The sequence below is a fragment of the Chelonia mydas genome, chromosome 13 (genome assembly GCF_015237465.2).
Source record: "Chelonia mydas isolate rCheMyd1 chromosome 13, rCheMyd1.pri.v2, whole genome shotgun sequence".
Classification (NCBI taxonomy): Eukaryota; Metazoa; Chordata; order Testudines; family Cheloniidae; genus Chelonia; species Chelonia mydas.
The window spans coordinates 2,355,149-2,372,840 of NC_051253.2; the positions used below are offsets into that span (position 1 = coordinate 2,355,149).

Consider the following 17,692-nt stretch of genomic DNA (forward strand, 5'->3'; position numbering starts at 1 on the left):
CACAAAGCAGTCTGCTAGTGAATGGAAGTGATAAGGACATCAACAGCCATGCTAACTTTCCTGTTTAACATAACACACCCATCTCCCTCTCATGCAGGGGTAGGGAAGATACGATGATTTAAACTTTAAGAAAAGGAGGACTTGTGGCTAACACGGCTGCTACTCTTAAACTTTAAAGTTTGTCCTGACTAGGAAAAGTTTAGGTTGGATTAGGCTTAGCAAGCCGATCAACTGACCGCCTATTTGACCATAATCAAATACTGTCAACTATTCCAAAAAGAATGCCTGGATGCAGGCAGCAGCCTGCTTGCCGGCCTACCTATGTCTTTGATTGCACTACGATGCCATTCCTTCATTTTGTTTAGGACTTCATTTCACTGTGTTCTGCATTTTTGAGTTAAAATAACTCAGTTAACTAACTTGTTCCAATGAAGTGAGCTGTAGTTCACGAAAGCTCATGCTCAAATAAATTGGTTAGTCTCTAAGGTGCCACAAGTACTCCTTTTCTTTTTGCGAATACAGACTAACACGGCTGTTACTCTGAAACTTGTTTTTTGTAATTAGTCATAAGTATTTAATTAAGGCTAAGCCTGTTGGAGACCATACAATCTTATTTTTTCTGTTTTATTGTTCTAACAACTTAGTGCTTTAAAATATTTGATTGTTTTTGACAATATTTGGTCATTATTTTTGGACCAGTCAAATGCCCGACCCAAGGCTGGGCTCTAACGCTTATTAACTAAGCTCAACCTGAACACGACCACTGTTCCTAGTCAAGACAAAGTAATGAGTTTATCCCACCTACAACTTCTGTGATTCTACTAAACTCAGGATTATTCCTTGTAACAGGAACCACAGAGCTAAGAGGGCTAGAGAAAGTGCTGCTACCAACTAGCATAAAAGGCCTAACGCGTTTCAGGCTTTCCTGAGTTAAAGCCTGGCCTGTGCAGAGTTTGCATCGGCACAGGGCTCAAGTCAGTGTCACATGCGAAGGGTGTTTATTTCACACAGTTCAGAGGAAGCAGAATTCAAGGGAGAACAGTTATTTCGGGCTAGAGCCGCTTGCTCTGCGTGATCAACTCAGGGGACAAATCCCACGGACAGCTAGGCTCATTTCAGGAGACGCTCGTGAGAGAGGAGTGTTCTGGGAGCTGCTGAAGCGGTGACTGTCCCCCAGCAAGCAGCCGGGTTACGCCGCAGAATTAAAGCGGTGCCCCGACCAAGCCCGGGGCCCCAGCGCCCGCCCCTTCTCTCCTTCAGCAACGCCCTGCCCGGGTCCTCAAAGCCACCCCCAAAGTCTCGAAACTCAGCATACTCCCCCCCCCCCCGCGACCACCACTCAGCTCGGGGCCTCAACGGGCCCCCCGCCCCGGCAGTACCGAGCCCAGCAGCCAGCCCGGTCCCAGGCTCCCCGCAGCCTCAGGCCCCACGCGGGCGGCGAAAGACCCGCCCCCGCCGAGCCTCCGGCGCCCGCCTGCCCCCCAGCCAGGGCTCGAAACTCCCCCCTCGCCCCGCCACAGCCGTCCCGGCGCCCCGGCCCCCGCCCAGCTCAGGCCCCGGAGCTAGAGGCCGGGACAAGCCCCGGGGCGGGGCAGGGTGGTCGGGCCCGGAGCTCGGGCCCGCCGGGCGCCGCTGACGCCCCGGGGAGGCTGGTACCGAGCCCTGACAGGGACCGTCCGCGCCGCTCCGCTTACCGTGGCCCCCGATGCCGCCATCTTGGATCCACGTGTCGGGACAGACGTAAGCGGAAGTAGTTCGTGGTTGGTTGGGGAAGTTTATCACCATGGAGACGGCGACGGGCGGAGGAAGCCGGTTCCGGGCAGCTGGGATCTGGGCCGGGCCCTCCAGGCGGAGCGAAGAAAGACCGAGGCCGGTCCCCGGCCGAGCATAGGCACTGCCTCCGCGGGGCTACGCTCCCTCGCCCCATGCCCTAGCTACCGACAGCGGGCCCAGCTCCGGGGACAGGACTGCCTGCGGCGCCATCTTTACTGAGGGCAGCAGGACTCAGCCTCAGGCCCGGCGGGCGGGTGTGTAACACTCGGCGCCATCTTTACTGAGGGCAGCAGGGCTCAGCCTCAGGCCCGGCGGGCGGGTGTGTAACACTCGGCGCCATCTTTACTGAGGGCAGCAGAGGGTACAGGGAGCCCAGTGTGACATATTCCCGTTCGCGGCCCTGTGTGGTTAACCCTGGAGCGTAATGATGGCAATCTGTCCCCGTTGTTACGCTGGTTGATGGGCCCCCAGCTGGACAGAGAGGTGGTAGCCGCACCAGTGGGCATCGGCAATACTGGATACCTCTGTTGGGGTAAATCCGAGAAGGAAGAGACCCTGCCCTGAAACCTGAGGTCTCTCCCTCTATTAGCCAAGGGAGGACAGGGTACGTACCAGTAGCTAGAAACAGGTAATACCAGGCCTTCTTTCATTGAATAGTAGGGTTGGAAGGGACCTCTGGAGGCCATTTAGTCCAACCCCCTGCTCAAAGCAGGACCAATCTCCAACTAAATCATCCCAGGCTGGGCTTTGTTAAGCCTGACCTTAAAAACATCTAGGAAGGAGATTCCACCACCTCCCTAGGAAACCCATTCCACTGCTTCACCACCCTCCTCGTGAAAAAGTTTTTCCTAGTATCCAACCTAAACCTCCCCCACTGCAACTTGAGACCATTACTCCTTGTTCTGTCATCTGCTACCACTGAGAACAGTCTAGAGCCATCCTCTTTGGAACCCCCTTTCAGGTAGTTGAAAGCAGCTATCAAATCCCCCCTCATTCTTCTCTTCCGCAGACAAAATAATCCCAATTCCCTCAGCCTCTCCTCATAAGTCATGTGTTCCAGTCCCCTAATCATTTTTGTTGCCCTCTGCTGGACGTTTTCCAATTTTTTCACATCTTTCTTGTAGTGTGGGGCCCAAAACTGGACACAGTATTCCAGATGAGGCCTCACCAATGTCGAATAGAGGGGAACAATCACGTCCCTCGATCTGCTGGCAATGCCCCTACTTATACATCCCAAAATGCCATTGGCCTTCTTGGCAACAAGGGCACACTGTTGACTCATATCCAGCTTCTCATCCACTGTAAGCCCTCGGTCCTTTTCTGCAGAACTGCTGCCTAGCCATTCAGTCCCTAGTCTGTGGCGGTGCATGGGATTCTTCCGTCCTAAGTGCAGGACTCTGCACTTGTCCTTGTTGAAACTCATCAGATTTCTTTTGGCCTAATCCTTTAATTTGTCTGTGTACCTCTGTATCCTATCCCTACCCTCCGGCGTATCTACCTCTCTTCCCAGTTTAGTGTCATCTGCAAACTTGCTGAGGGTGCAATCCACACCATCCTCCAGATCATTTATGAAGATATTGAACAAAACCGGCCCCAGGACCGACCCTTGGGGCACTCCGCTTGATACTGGCTGCCAACTAGACATGGAGCCATTGATCACTACCCGTTGAGCCCGACAATCTAGCCAGCTTTCTAGCCACCTTATAGTCCATTCATCCAGCCCATACTACTTTAACTTTCTGGCAAGAATACTGTGGGAGACAGTGTCAAAAGCTTTGCTAAAGTCAAGGAATAACATGTCCACTGCTTTCCCGTCATCCACAGAACCAGTTATCTCGTCATAGAAGGCAATTAGATTAGTGAGGCATGACTTGCCCTTGGTGAATCCATGCTGACTGTTCCTGATCACTTTCCTCTCCTCTAAGTGCTTCAGAATGGATTCCTTGAGGACCTGCTCCACATATACAATGTTAAAAGAAAGCCACAAACAATGCAAAATGTTTTAATAATTATTGACTGAAAATCAAAGCTGAGATAGAAGCACATCCTCCACTGTCTCTCTCCTGTTACGGGGAAAGTCACCTAACTATCTCAAAAATTCATTAGGAAAAAGAGAGACTTAAACATGTCAAAAATCTTTATCCTCACTCCTGCCACCCCCCCACTCCCCCCCCCCGCATAATCTATCTTTAAATACTAAAAAACCTGAAATAAGTGTGCAAGAAATGCAGGGTTCCTTCATAGAAATGCAAGTTATTAAACTGCAAATTGTGCTATCCTCCCCTGCCCAGAGAAACAAAGTGGATGGAATCACTGAAGTTAACTACTTTCTCTTCAGATTTCCAGTGCCACCTACTCTACATTGTAAAATGCTTGAGAATATATCAGTCCCGAGCATGGTGTTCCTAACAGGTTTTTTAGGAAACACTCCTGTAATTCTCAGACAATCACAAAGGTGCTACTATAAAACCTGCAGAAACAGCTCAAGAAAAGAGTTGAAAAATCAAAATTCTGCTGTTGTTATGCCAGAGCAACTGGGGGGTGGAGGGGAAATCAGGCCAATGTCTGTTATTTACAAACTACCATATACGTGCAAGGCACTTTACGTGTCTTGTAAAAAGATGAGGTTCCTGCTCCAAGGAGCTCAATATCTAGTTTAGTTAATGCACTTGCCAATAGTTCACCCACAAGAAGATGCAGATCAGATCCATGCAGGAAACCATCACAAAAGAGAAATGGGTTTGAAAGAGGCTTTACATGGCACCTTTCATCCAGAGATCCTAAAGCCTTTTACAAATCACTTTACAAGCGACCACTTCTAGGGTGAAATCCAGCAGCTGCTTAACAGTACACAACTCCAACACATGACTGTGATGAGGAGTGAAAACTATATTCATTTGAAACTGCATGGGGAGATTTTAGTCAGAATGTGGTTATTCATAATGTAATTTGCTCTGTTATCCTATCTGCATAAAGCAAACAAGCATCATGGGATCTTTATAGAGTCAAGCCCACAGTTTTCTCTCTTGTTGGAAAGATGGCACCTTCTACATCACAGTCCCTTCTTGAACTATGCTAGGGCAATAGTTCTATATGGATTTAAAGGTAATGGAGCCACCTGCTGAAGACTTTCTGCAGCAATGTACTTTCCATAGCAGTCTCACACCTAAGTACAAACAAGGCCTAACAGTGTTTAGCTTATCCAGGGAGTTCACAGCCCAAGGAGGCTGAAATGTAATGCTACTGCATTCTGCCTCTCAACTTCAATCAAGTCAGTGTCAGGAAGTCTTTGGTGTCTAAGAAGAGGCTGATGGAAGTGGGCAATATGTATAAAGGAATACTAAGGGAGGGATGGGACAGGAGAAGAACAGACTGGGTGTGTATATTACAGGTACTATAGTATGCACAGTTATGGATATTCATTGTTGTCACTGGATTTTCTACATTAAGGCTGATGCTGGTACTGGCTCTCTGTTGCAGTAAAGAAATCCTCCAGAACACTCTGTGTGTACTCAAAGGTAGGACGATCTTCTGGTTTGGTCTTCCAGCATCTCATCATTATATCATACAGCTCTTCTGGGCAGTTTTCTGTGCGCGGCATTCGGTATCCACGCTCCAGGGCACGGATCACTTCTGGGTTAGACATCCCTATAACAAAACAATAGACAGGAGGGAAACCGAGTATTAAAAGAGGTGTTTTCATTTCGATTTTTAACAACCCCTTTAGGAAGTGTGATCCCCAGACACAGGGACAGGAAGAAAACACAGGAAGAGGGGGTGGGGATGAGCCCCTATACCACTACCTGGGAAAGGTACAGCAATCAGAGACAATGACATTCAAAGCAGTATTAACATAATCATTTTTTATCCCAATAAGAGAGATCAATTATGAAGTCCAGTTCTGCATAACACTCCAAAAATATATACCATACTCTTCATTTAATAGGCAGCAGGTTTAAAAACAAACAAAAGGTAATATTTCTTAATACAACACACAGTCAACTTTTGGAACTTGTTGCCAGGGGATGTTGTGAAAGCCAAAACTATAACAGGGTTCAAAAAAGAACCAGATAAGTTCATGAAGGACAGGTCCATCCATGGTGTCCCTAGCCTCTGTTTGCCAGAAGCTGAGAATGGGCAACTGGGGATGGATCACTTGAGGATCACATGTTCTGTTCATTCCCTCTGAAACACCTGGCGTTGGCCCTGAGTTTCAAAGGTGCTGACCGTCCACAGTCAGTGGTGCTAAGCATCTCTGAAATCAAGCCGTGTCTCAAGCTGGGTACCCAGAAGTGGAATCACCTAAGTTTAGTGGACACCTTTGAAACTACAGACCTTAATTTCATGGCCCTTTCTCAGTCTCTAAAACTGGGGCTGCTGCTTTGGGCTCTGTGCACTCTGATGTCTGCCAATTTCAACTGGAGTGTATTTTTAGGCTATAGACAGTGAGTAATCAAGGTTAAATTAAGAGCACCAGCTGGGTTTCAATCTTTCACACCATCCAGTCTGGGCTGGTACCTGCCCAAACAGCAAACGTGGATGAATGAATAATACATGTTGGTCAGAGATGTGACCACACCATGCCCAGGGTACTCTGCCTTTTACTTCTTGTTCCAAGGCTTTGTCACCTGGAACTCTGTGCTCACAATCCTGTCTTCAGACGCTGCGCCCCAGCTTTTGTGGTTCAAAGTTCTCAATGCACCCTTCCATCCCTGATACCGTTCTAACTTCAGCTAGAAGTAGATTATATGGACAAGCCAAGAATAGCATATGGAGACATTTCAACTTCCTACCTGGGTATGGGGTCCGCCCATAAGTAACTATCTCCATCAGGAGGATTCCAAAGGACCAGACGTCTGATTTTATGGTGAAAGATCCAAAATTGATGGCTTCTGGTGAAGTCCATTTAATGGGAAACTTGGCACCTGGCAAATAGATCAAAATTGTCAGGTGTAACTCACATGCCAAGTGGTCAGGAGTGAGGCACATAGCAAGATAAGTAACTAACAGAAGGATGTATGGAGATGCAAGTTAAGTAGCCTCCATGTTACATTAACCTATGTGGTAACTTCTTCCACATGTCCTCGACATGCAAACTACGCCAACTCAGACTCCCGTGTACATGGGTAGGTAGGTGTAAGAAGGCCTAAGGGAGTCCAAGTTACACCATCTTACACATCACCTCTGAATTTGGCCGTCCATGTGCATTTTGTCATGCCTATTAGGTTATGCAAGCTGCATTTGTGCATGCCATCCACAGCAGCTCTCTCTACCTTCCCGGGCCGTGTACTCGTTATCCTCAATGATTCTGGCCAGTCCAAAATCTGCAATCTTGCACACCAGGGTGGCTGACACCAGGATATTGGCAGCTCTCAAGTCCCTGTGGATGTAGTTTCTCTGCTCGATGAAAGCCATTCCTTCCGCAATCTTTAGAAAGGGGAGAAAGTGTTTGTGAGCCACAGAAGCAGACCTGTCCATGGGCACCATGAAAGGCATTAGCTGATCATTAACAAGCACCTGGAAATCAAGGACTAGAACAATGAGTGCACAGTGAATCCTCTCTCTCTGGGAAGAACTGCGGTGACAGACTAAATCCCTGTCCCCTAAGGAAAGGGTTGTTCATTGAGCTTCAAGACAGGGGATCAATGAAGGCAAAGTCCAGGATTCTGGGTGGCATTCAGCCCTCTGCAAAGGGTCAACACGAGGCTTATGCACCACTTATACGCGTTGTGGGGAGATGGCAGAGGACAGTGGCTGATGAATTGAAGTATCAGAACCAGACTTTGCAAATTTCCATGAACTGGAAGCTGGGATCTAACCTGTTCACCAACCGTCATGCACATGGACTCACACAAACACCCATGAATTTGCCAGCACTCACATACGAGCTAGTGCGCACATCATCATAACCCAAATCTGCTGCTACAGGCCCTCAACTCTACTATCAAGACCTGTGGGACTATACTAGGCTCATGTCAGCTTTTAAGCTGCCTCAGCGATAATCTTTTTCCAAATCTCGCTATAACTGCACACGTGGAACCATCTCTGCTGACCCCCCTACCCCAGTACATGAAGAAGAATGTAAGTGAGAACATATACAGATTTCCCATTAGGATGGAGAAACTCCACAGAACTGAGAGCAACTTTCCCAGAGCCTAAACATATATGAGCACTGTTCTCCCTCAGACATCTCTCTCATGGAGTTCAGTGGATGTGGTGCCCGAGATGTCTGACTGGAGAGTGGGAATTTTAAATTCAGACTTGTCCATAGTAGCACTGAATATTACATCTAAATAACACTTCCTTGTTATCTGACCAGGCTCATATGTGGGAGAGCCCAGTAGATGGCACTCGCCTCAAACAACACAGAACGCTCATCAAGAGGCACTCAGACAGAGCAATGGGAGCAGGCGGCAACAGAGAATGGGACACTAGGAATAGACCATGGAGCTGGAAAGGAAAGAATCCATGGGGATGAAGTATGCATACTGCACTTGCTTACCCCTGTGGAGAATCTGGCCCATAGAATTTGGGGGCCTAAACTTTCAAATACTTGCACCTGTGCTGTCTATGCAAAAAACAAGTGCCACAGACACAAGAGGTAATTTCACACTCAGGAACCTATTTGCACCCACAATTACTCATTCTGAATGTGCAAACGTGCTGCTCACCCAGCTGCCCAGGAGCTATTTGCATGTATTGCTGCCTGTCTCTGGGAAAGCTGGAGGAAATACTAAAGGTTATTACATTAAATACATTTAATACATTAAAGGTTCTAGCTAGGCCCTTTGTGAAGGCTCTGAGGGCCAGAAAAATGACATGCACAAGTGCATATCTAATTTGCAGAGGCATTTACCTGAGGCAGCGTGCTCTAGTGCAGAGGTTCTCAAACTGTGGTCCGCAGACCACCAGTGGTCCGCAAGCTCCATTCAGGTGGTCCACGGATAGTTCCCTCTAAGGTGCGCGCCTGGGCGGCCACACACGAGAGCATGAAGGGCCACCCACCTAATTAGTGGAGCTGCACAGGCGTGGCTCCACTAATTGGGTGCCTGGACCCTGGAGAAGATGCACATGTAAGGTGAGGTGGTGGCCTTCGGAGTAGGTGGGAGGGGGCAGTGGTATGAGAAGAGGGGATGGGGGGAATTTGGGATGTGCAGGGCGGTGGCCAGAGAAAGAAGTGACTTTCTCCAGCTCCAGGGCTGCGGCTTCCAGGGACACGGTCCTCCTTCCCAGCCTCCGCTCTGTGGCGGGGGAGAGACCCCTCCTCCTTCCCAGCCCCAGCTCGGGGGCTGCCGTGGCGGGGGAGAGAGGGCACATCCATCGCATTAGAAAGGTAAGACTACGGATATTAAAATATGAGTTGTGTGCTTTTATTTGTAGAACAAAATTTTTTTAATTATTATGACTTTTTTTATATAACGCTTTTATCCAAAACGCTTTCCAATAGTTAGCTAACAGTACAAACAACATTTGGAAAGATCATTAAGTGGTCCGCTGAGACCCTCAGCAATTTTCAAGTGGTCCGCGAAAAGAAAAGTTTGAGAATCACTGCGCTAGTCCTAGTGGATAGGGACTGAACTAGGAGACCTGGGTTCTATTCCCAGCTTTGCCATCAGCTTGGGCATGACCTTGTGCAAGCTATGTCATATTTCTGCCCCTCCCTCCTTTAGCTTGTCATTTCGAGGGTAATCTTTCCAGGCCTCAGACACAGTCCAAAAGCCCTGGTCTGCACTAGAAAATTAGGTCTGTTTAACTAAGTCAGTCAAGGGTGTGAAAAATCTCCTGCCCAGTGTAGTTATGCTGACCTAAGTCCCTCTATAGACAGTACTAGGTCTATGGAAGAATTCCTCCATCGACCAATCTACTATCACCTCTCAGGGAGGTGGAGTCCCTATACTAACTAGATAATCCTTCCGTCAGTATAGTTAGTGTCTACACTGAAGTGTTACAGCAGCGCAGCTGTGTCACTGTATCATCTGAAGTGCAGACAAGTCCTTACCAGGGGCGAGTCTGCACTTCAGAGACTTTGCTGATACAGCTATACCAGCATAGCTGCACGGCAGAGCTTCCTTGCGTAGACACAGTGCATGCTGACAGAAGGTGGTTTTTCTTCCAGCATAACACCACCACCCCCCTGAAGCACATTAGCTATGCCGAGAGAACCACCCTTCTGTCAGCATAGCTGTGTTTACATGCGGGTTTTACTGACAGCTATGCTGGAGAAGGGGTGTGGCTTTTTAACACACCTGACTGACATAGCTATGCTGGCAAAATTTAGCAGTGTAAACCTGGCCTGTGTATATGTACTGTGCCTACGACCCTGGGACCGTGACCTTGGCTGGCGCTTCTAGCTGCTATTGAAAGAGAAATAATAATACATTTGGATACACAATCAGATAACTTCACACACAGATTAGATGCACAACTGCACATCCAACTTCTCTGAAGATCTGGTACTGAAAATGTTATTTCAAAAGCTATTTTCAGGGAGCACTCTGAACTCCTGTGAAATCTTTTACTTTCCTTAGCCTTATCGTCAACCCACTTTCCCCTCTGCTAGGAAACTACTTTTAGACATGGCTTCTGCTAACACACTTGTGCCAGGCAGGGTGTATGGAGCAAATGTTCATTATGCCCCTTTCCAGGAGCCTTGCCCAAGACTACACTAGTCTCATGTTTAAAATGGTTTCCCAACATGGGGTAAAGTGGAAAACAGTTGGAGCCTTGGGGAGCTGGAGAAAGTGCCTGGTGGTTCAAAGCATGAATTTTTGACTGAGTAAAGAATGCCCTGACTGGAAAGCTGCATCGCCCTGCCTGAGTACTGTGGTGTCTGGCAGAAAGGTGTCAGAGATGGAGCCACCAGGTGGCCTGTGGCTTGTAAACCAGATCACCAATACACAGAGTTATTTCTGCTGCTCCTCTTTGAGTTACACACCTGGCAATTAGCTGACTTCAGCCATAACTGTTGTATCCTGGAGACAGGAGAGAGCAAGTCTGGGTGACCAGAAATAAAATGAAAACTTTCTCCCCCCTCCCGCTCTCCTGCTGGTAATAGCTCATCTTAAGTGATTGCTCTCCTTACAGTGTGTATGATAACACCCATTTTTTTCATGTTCTGTGTGTATAAAAACATCCTCACTGCATTTTCCACTTTTATGCATCCGATGAAGTGAGCTGTAGCTCACAAAAGCTTATGCTCAAATAAATTGGTTAGTCTCTAAGGTGCCACTAGTCCTTTTCTTTTTCCCCATCTAGACTCCCACAAAGAAAAGTCACCAGAATCTGTAGTAAATTCTGTGGCCACTAGAGCATAAAACCAAGGGCCTTAATAGACACATTTCAGAGTAGCAGCCATGTTAGTCTGTATCTGCAAAAAGAAAAGGAGGACTAATTTGTTAGTCTCTAAGGTGCCACAAGTCCTCCTTTTTTTTTTTTTTAATAGACACAGACTCCTCCAGACCATGACATGAGAAAGGCTGGGACTGGTTCTCTGCCAGATAGCTGACCAACCAGATCCTTTACAACACTAACCAGCTGCACAGTCCCCAGACCTCTAACTGCCACTGCCAAATTCTCTAGTTAAGGGTTTAATCATCAGAGAACAAACAACTTCCCCTTCAGCCACCACCACACACCTGCTTCTCCTAAGCTTCGCACAGCTGTACTGTGGGGCCCAGGGACAGTTGTGAACAAGTGACCAGTTGTTCCAGAGAGCAAAGTGAGAACACTAACGCATCAGAGACGGCGCAGGGAAAGGAAACTCACTGGATTATTTCCATGTTTCCTCTCCCAAAGCAGAAAAAGCACCAGGTCCTCCCCAACACCTGCATGTTTTCCTGGGGCGTACGAGGCCTATTTGCATATTCAAATCAGGCTCACAACTCTCCATTGTTAGATCCTGAAGAGTTGGATTCTTCACAGAACCTAGCTGGTCTCTACCCCCTCCCTCATCATCAGCTTTTACCAGGAAGGAACATCCCAGGCAGGGGTTTGCTCCCAGCAGGTAGCGACCTACAGGCCAAATATTTCTCCTGATCGTTTCAGCTTTTGAGTCAACACTCTTCCTTCCAGTAACACAATTTGGCCTTTTATGCCTCCCAATCGCTTCCCAAACACTCAGCTGTTCCAACTCACACCCCCGATGGAGGTAAGGAAGTATTGCTCTTTGCCTTTTAAAGACAGGGAAACTCAGCTAGACAGGCAGCCTGGCCCTCATCTCACTTACACTTCAGTACTTTACACTGCTCTCAGCAAGAGAAGAGGCAGGCCTTGAGTTCAGGGACTTTCTCAAGGTCACACTGAGATAAGTGGCACTCCAGGGTTCCTGGTACTCAGTCCCATGCTCAGTACTCTAGACCACATTGCCTTTGAGGTCAAGGGCCCTTCTGCTCTGTAACCACCCCAGTCTGCAATCTGGCCTCTTCAGCTCACACAGGGCTCACGAACATGCCAAGAGACCAGTTGTTTTGACCCCAAAAGGTCAATTGCTGCAGGAACTTGAGGCCTTAGCACAAAGACCTTCAGCTCAAGCTGGCCTGGCTTCTGTCTCACCACTGGCCACTGAGCACAACTCCATTCCTCCTCCGTGGCTCATGCCCAAAGTAGGAGCAGAAGTTTCTCTGGCCCCCTTTATGCCCTCACCATGCTCTCTCCTCACCTGGGCAGAGAAATCAATCAGCTTTGGGAGAGGCTGCTTGTTGCCTTCATCGCTTTTCAGGAAATCCAGCAAACTGCCTGCAAAGGGCATGACAGGAAAGTGGTCAGGGCCTGGCCAGCATGTTCTGTCTGTCACCAAGCCCCTGGGTCACGGCCTGCAAACTTAGCGCACTGCCCACGTCTGCTCAGGGAAACGCAGAGGGGACCACTATAGAACCAGCCTCCCAGGAGCGATTTCTCAATCCTGCACATCCCCAGTGCTGCAGCCAGAAGGATTCAGGCAGAAGATGGGACATCTCATGCTCTGATCCGTGAGTTGTGTCTCCTGCCTCCTTTCTGCATGCCCGTGGAGTGGGGTTAGTCTGGGGGGAGGAGGAGCGCTAGCTCGACTCCATGGGTTTCTCATGCTTCTTGCCTTTTCCTTTGTTCTCTTCCTGTCATTTCCCATGCTCCTTCCCTCTTTCCTGGCAACAACTGTTATCACATACTTCCAGCCATGAACCGTATCCTGGCCAACTGCACGTGGGCGATGCACTCCTCCCAGACCGAGGGACAGCATGTGTGGAGGGGTACGGGCAAACCGTGTCTGCCTGGAGCTGCCAAGGAGCATACCTTGCCTACCCCCAGGAGGGCCCTGAACAGCGTTACCACCTGGTATTAGTGTACTCGGGGCTCACCTCTCCTTCTGCCCCAGAGGCAGGTCAGCTGGGGGGGAAGTTACCTTTCTCCATGAATTCAGTGATGATGTAGATAGGCTCTTCCTTGGTCACCACCGCGTGCAACTTCACCAGCTTGTCATGCTGCAGGCTCTTCATTAGGTTTGCTTCTGCCAGGAAAGCTTCCACTGACATGCTCCCTGGCTTCATGGTCTTCACCGCTACTTTGGTGTGTTTGTTGTAGGTGGCTGGAAGGGATAGGAGGACACTAGGATGCTTCAAGGCCATTCCCAACCAGCCTGGGGCTGCTGACATCACTAGCTGCTTTGAGAGCAAAACTGTACAGGGCTTCCTCTCTCCCAGTGGCCATGGCCCTATCCCACTCTGCACAGTCACAGATCAGTCCTGTTCTAGTTACAGCTCAGGAACCTGATGCGGGTGCTAGCACCCCTGAGGCTGCTCATCTCTCTTCCTCCACCCACAGTGACTCAACCCCTCTCAATTCGCACCGAGGCTTCTCTGCCCTGGGAGATCATTAGATTTCACAGGCGTGACCCTGGTTTGTATGGACACAGTTGCTACATGAAGGCTGGTGGCTAGACATATCCTTCAGTGCTCTTCCACCTGCACCTGGCCCAGCCCTGAGAGGCAAATCATAGGAGAAAGAAAAGCAAAATTTGGTTTCATATATCCAATTATTCAAATCCTCCCTTCTCTGCAGCTAGAGAGATCATTTATTTACCTGCCTCCTTTCAGTGGCCTCCCTTCCTCATTGCCTACTATATCCCTCACCTCTTGCCTTCAGAGCCCCTTCATCATTACCTCTTCTGTCTTCCCTTTCCCCTTGACCCCCAATCCTTGCTCTTACCCATCCAGACTTCTCCAAATTGCCCAGCTCCCAGCTTCTTCTCCAGCTTCAGGGATTCCCGGGGGATTTCCCAGGCATCTTTCTCCCAGGGTTTCTGTGGCTTTGGCGCAGCGCAGGGGAAAGTGAGCTTCTGGCACAACCCATCACTTTGGTCTGAAAAAAGAGGAACAAGATCTACCAATCAGGATCAGTCTGTCCTGCCAGGCAGGATGAGTCCAGGCTACAAAGCTCTGTGCCAGCGTTTCAACAGGTGAGCGGCTCCTCTCAGGCTAGTAATAGCATAAGGGCCAGTGTAGATGCAGGATTTCACCACACGCAGGATTTCACGACTCACATAGCAGCCGGCCACATAAATAATGCCATTCAGTCCAGCCCTAAGGACTGGTTTTGCTTTAATGGGATAAACGTTCATCCGCATGGCATGTGACCTCCAGTGCAAAGTCCCCCCTATGCACTAAGTAGGAACAGGTCAGGAAGCTTCCCCACAGTGCCCGGCATCCTGGGATTTTGGAGTCCGGGGAGCACAAGCCACTTCTGGAGTGTGGGAAAGTTTCCGACGGTGCCACTCTCCAAGCCTCTGCTCCTGCGTGCAGATTGCTAGGTATGGGGGTAGTTTGGGGATGTGGACACCTGCTGCTAAGAACTGGAGTGCAGCCAGTAAACTTATGTCCTAGAGCATCCAACCGGCTGTCAAGCATGAACAATTTGCAGGCACCAATGACCAAGGCTGGATTCAAAGCAGTAACCTAGAGGTAGAAGAATCTGTAACGGATAGACAGCCCCTAAAACGAAGGAAAGAAACCAGGAACGGAGCCCTGACGGGCAGAGAGAGGGACAGAGGTAGCAGGAGCGAGGAGATGCTGCAGAGAGACAAGGCTCCAGGGAAGCCGCCCACCCATGGCAATAGCAAGGCAGCCCGGGGGCGGCAGTGTGTACGAGCAGCACTTTCTCTGTGAAGGACCCAGCACGGGTGACATAGGACTCACTCTGATAGTGGCTGACCAGATCCTGGAGCGTGACAAAGCTGTTCCGAGGGGAGATGTAGAAGCCACCGCTGTCCAACGTCCGGATCTTATAGTGCTTCACTGTGTCTCCATTTTGGGGATCAAAGTCTCTCACAGACAAGGAGTAGCTCCCTGATTCAAGAGACAGACATGCAAATGGAGACTCCAGGGGTATTGGCAGGCCCTGCTGAAAGCGGGTAGCTACAGGCTCCTTGTTCTGTAGCGCTTCCACACTTGCACAGGTTACCCCCGTAATGCCAGCCTGAGCTCCCCTCCACGACACCACTGCCTCCTAGTGTGGACTGCCCATGCCACAGCGACCTCCTCACCATGCAACCCAGCTCATTGCTACCAAGGGCAGCTAGCTCAACAGCCTGAAGCCGTGCCCCAGGGAAAGCAGCTCTGCTAACCGCTCCTCCCTTCTCCCCTAAGTGCCCGCATCCCTTTGTCTGTTGTAGGGATTTCCAGAAGCATGGCGGTGGGATTTCTAGGCTGACACTCAACCCCTTACACAAGGAAGAGTTTGCAATGGGCTTGTTTATTGAAGCACTGAGCTGAGAAGCGGATAAACTCTGCCCTCCCCGATCATCTGCTCTTCCTCAAGGGGCGTGTCAAATGGGGTCATTTCCTGCAAGCCTACCCCTCCCACATGGATTAGGTTATTTTGCAACATTGTGGGTGACAGCGATACATTAGCAGAACTAACCTTATGTTCTGGTAGCAAGAGGAATTGAGTTAGACACCCAGCGCAGAGAGGGACTGGCAAGGGGGAAACTTTCAGACCGTTGTTCATTCCCTGCCTGATAACTGCTGCTTTGTCTGGATCAGGATCACCCACCCCCACCCAACCTCCTCCTGCCCTGTCCCAAACAGCAGAGGCCTTCAATTCCACAAGGGGCAGCACCCCCTCCGCTGCCCCCTTCATTACCTCGGGTTGTCTCGCTGTCCCGGATCATGAAGGACCCAATCATATTCCCCGGAGAGAGGAGGTGACGCTCTGCATCTTTCCGACTGACTCCTTTGAAAAACCACCTGTAGGGTGAAACCAGAGCTGACCCCTGCCCCCCGCACTGAGCACGCAGGTGGGTTCCCAGGCTTTCTGCTTCTCAGACATTCCTGAAACTCTGCCCACTTAAGCCTTTCCAGGACAGACTCAAGCTGAGGGTGTCGGTGAGTCAGGGGAGACTGTTGGACAAGCAGCCTGCTTTGCCATGGTGTTTCTACAACACAGCACTGCTTTGTCAGGGTCATTCATGTGACATGGCAGTTACAGCTCCCATGTCTCCATCACTGGGCTGCAAAGACCCAACGCCCCATTACCTATGCTTTGGGGACTCACCATGGTGTCTATGTCATGCCTTTCAAATGGATCTCCCTGGCACACAGGAACAGGAAGGAGGCTTCCTGGGTGATCTCTCCCCCTGGCCTCACTTTCTCCTCTGGACTCTGAACAGCCAGGTCAGGGCCACAAAGGGTTGTGGGGCTGGAGCCCACATTTAACCATCCCTTCGGCACTCCGGGCATTCCCAGCCCCCTGAAGGAGTGCGTGGTGGAGAGAGACCAGGGCAGAATTAGGGCAACCCATTCTCTGGGGTGTATGGGGAAGGGCAGGGAAAGCTTATGGTTCCCATGAAGGAGGAGAAGGAGTCTGTGGGGAAGTGGGAAGCAGAGACTCTGGTGGCCAGCCGCAGGTCTGTCTCTAGGAAGGAGAAGAGTTTAACCTTCCTGGAGATGCAGCAAGCAGAAGCAGTAGATCAGCAGAACAGAAATGGGAAGGTTACGCCCGAAAAGGCAGCGAACGGCAGACACGATGGGCAGCGGAGTGCAGGTTATTCAGCTAAAGAGGGATCTCTGAGGTTATCCCTGCACAGAGATCCTGCCCCACCCAAATGAATGGCAGACTCACTCTTCTGTCTCCAGGGAGTTTACCCGGGCAACATAGTTACTAGGGATGTAGCCTTCTTGCCCAGTCAGCGCCTTTGCTCTCCACCACTCTCCTGACCTGAGGAGAGACAGACATGACATTGCTCCCATCACCCGACATTGCAATGGGAGTCTGAAGTGCATTTCCGTCCTCCCTACCCCCCAAAGGCAGCACTTCTAAGGCATCTCTGATGCTTCACTCCAGGCCAGGCAGCCTTGTAGCAGAGGAACTCTACAGGCTCATAAGCCTAGAGAAGAGTAATCACAGGGAATGAGCCTTCAAGGCTCCCTAGGACCCACAGAGCCAGCTGCCAGGCGCTCAAGAAAAACAGGCTAGTCTTACGCCGTCACTCATTGAGCCTCAATGCCTTCCACTCCCGCAGCCAGGGAGCCGGGGCTGCACTTACTTCTCCAGGACCTTCAGCTGGTCTCCTTTTTGGAAGCTCAGGTCGTCACTGTGTATCGCTTCATAGTCATACAGGGCCAGGACGATGTAGTCATCGGAGCCTGCAGGGAGGAACACACACCCCGTCCCTCAGAAAGGCAGAAGAGCTTCTCCTGGGCACAGGTAGTGGGGTGAGGGGAAGCAGTTGACTCAGACACAAGACACCCTCACCCCTCTCTGTCCACAGGTCACAGGGACCCTTCCATTATTCCAGTGGATCCTTCACCTGGAGGGGCGACTGGCTGTGGCCCCGGGAATTCAGCTTCCATGCACATTCAGTCCTGGCTGACCCCACACTGTTTCCCCTGATGGATTCCAACCCTGACTAGCCAGGATCAGGCCCCTCTGGTGGGTCCTTCCGTATTCA

General features: G+C 49.9%; 2 protein-coding genes across 7 annotated transcripts in view; both read right to left on the reverse strand.

Annotated features, from left to right (window-relative positions):
* The window catches only part of TM9SF4 (transmembrane 9 superfamily member 4), a 28,165-nt gene extending 24,413 nt beyond the window's left edge, over positions 1-3,752 (reverse strand). The window contains exon 1 of one of the 2 annotated variants that reach the window (XM_037915959.2): positions 1,695-3,752. In XM_037915959.2, coding sequence (XP_037771887.1) covers positions 1,695-1,715 — 21 coding nt within the window. In that variant the 5' untranslated portion in view covers positions 1,716-3,752. The remainder of the gene's footprint in view (positions 1-1,694) is intronic. The other variant, XM_037915960.2, reaches the window with a different exon arrangement.
* Positions 3,753-3,759: 7 nt separating this feature from the next.
* The window catches only part of HCK (HCK proto-oncogene, Src family tyrosine kinase), a 33,642-nt gene continuing 19,709 nt past the window's right edge, over positions 3,760-17,692 (reverse strand). For all 5 annotated transcript variants that reach the window (XM_037915708.2, XM_007062486.4, XM_043527388.1 and 2 more), the window contains 10 exons: positions 17,288-17,387; positions 16,864-16,959; positions 15,886-15,989; positions 14,940-15,089; positions 13,954-14,106; positions 13,151-13,333; positions 12,431-12,507; positions 7,047-7,200; positions 6,567-6,698; positions 3,760-5,421 (listed from right to left, as the gene is read on the reverse strand). In XM_037915708.2, coding sequence (XP_037771636.1) covers positions 5,219-5,421; positions 6,567-6,698; positions 7,047-7,200; positions 12,431-12,507; positions 13,151-13,333; positions 13,954-14,106; positions 14,940-15,089; positions 15,886-15,989; positions 16,864-16,959; positions 17,288-17,387 — 1,352 coding nt within the window. In that variant the 3' untranslated portion in view covers positions 3,760-5,218. The remainder of the gene's footprint in view (positions 5,422-6,566; positions 6,699-7,046; positions 7,201-12,430; positions 12,508-13,150; positions 13,334-13,953; positions 14,107-14,939; positions 15,090-15,885; positions 15,990-16,863; positions 16,960-17,287; positions 17,388-17,692) is intronic.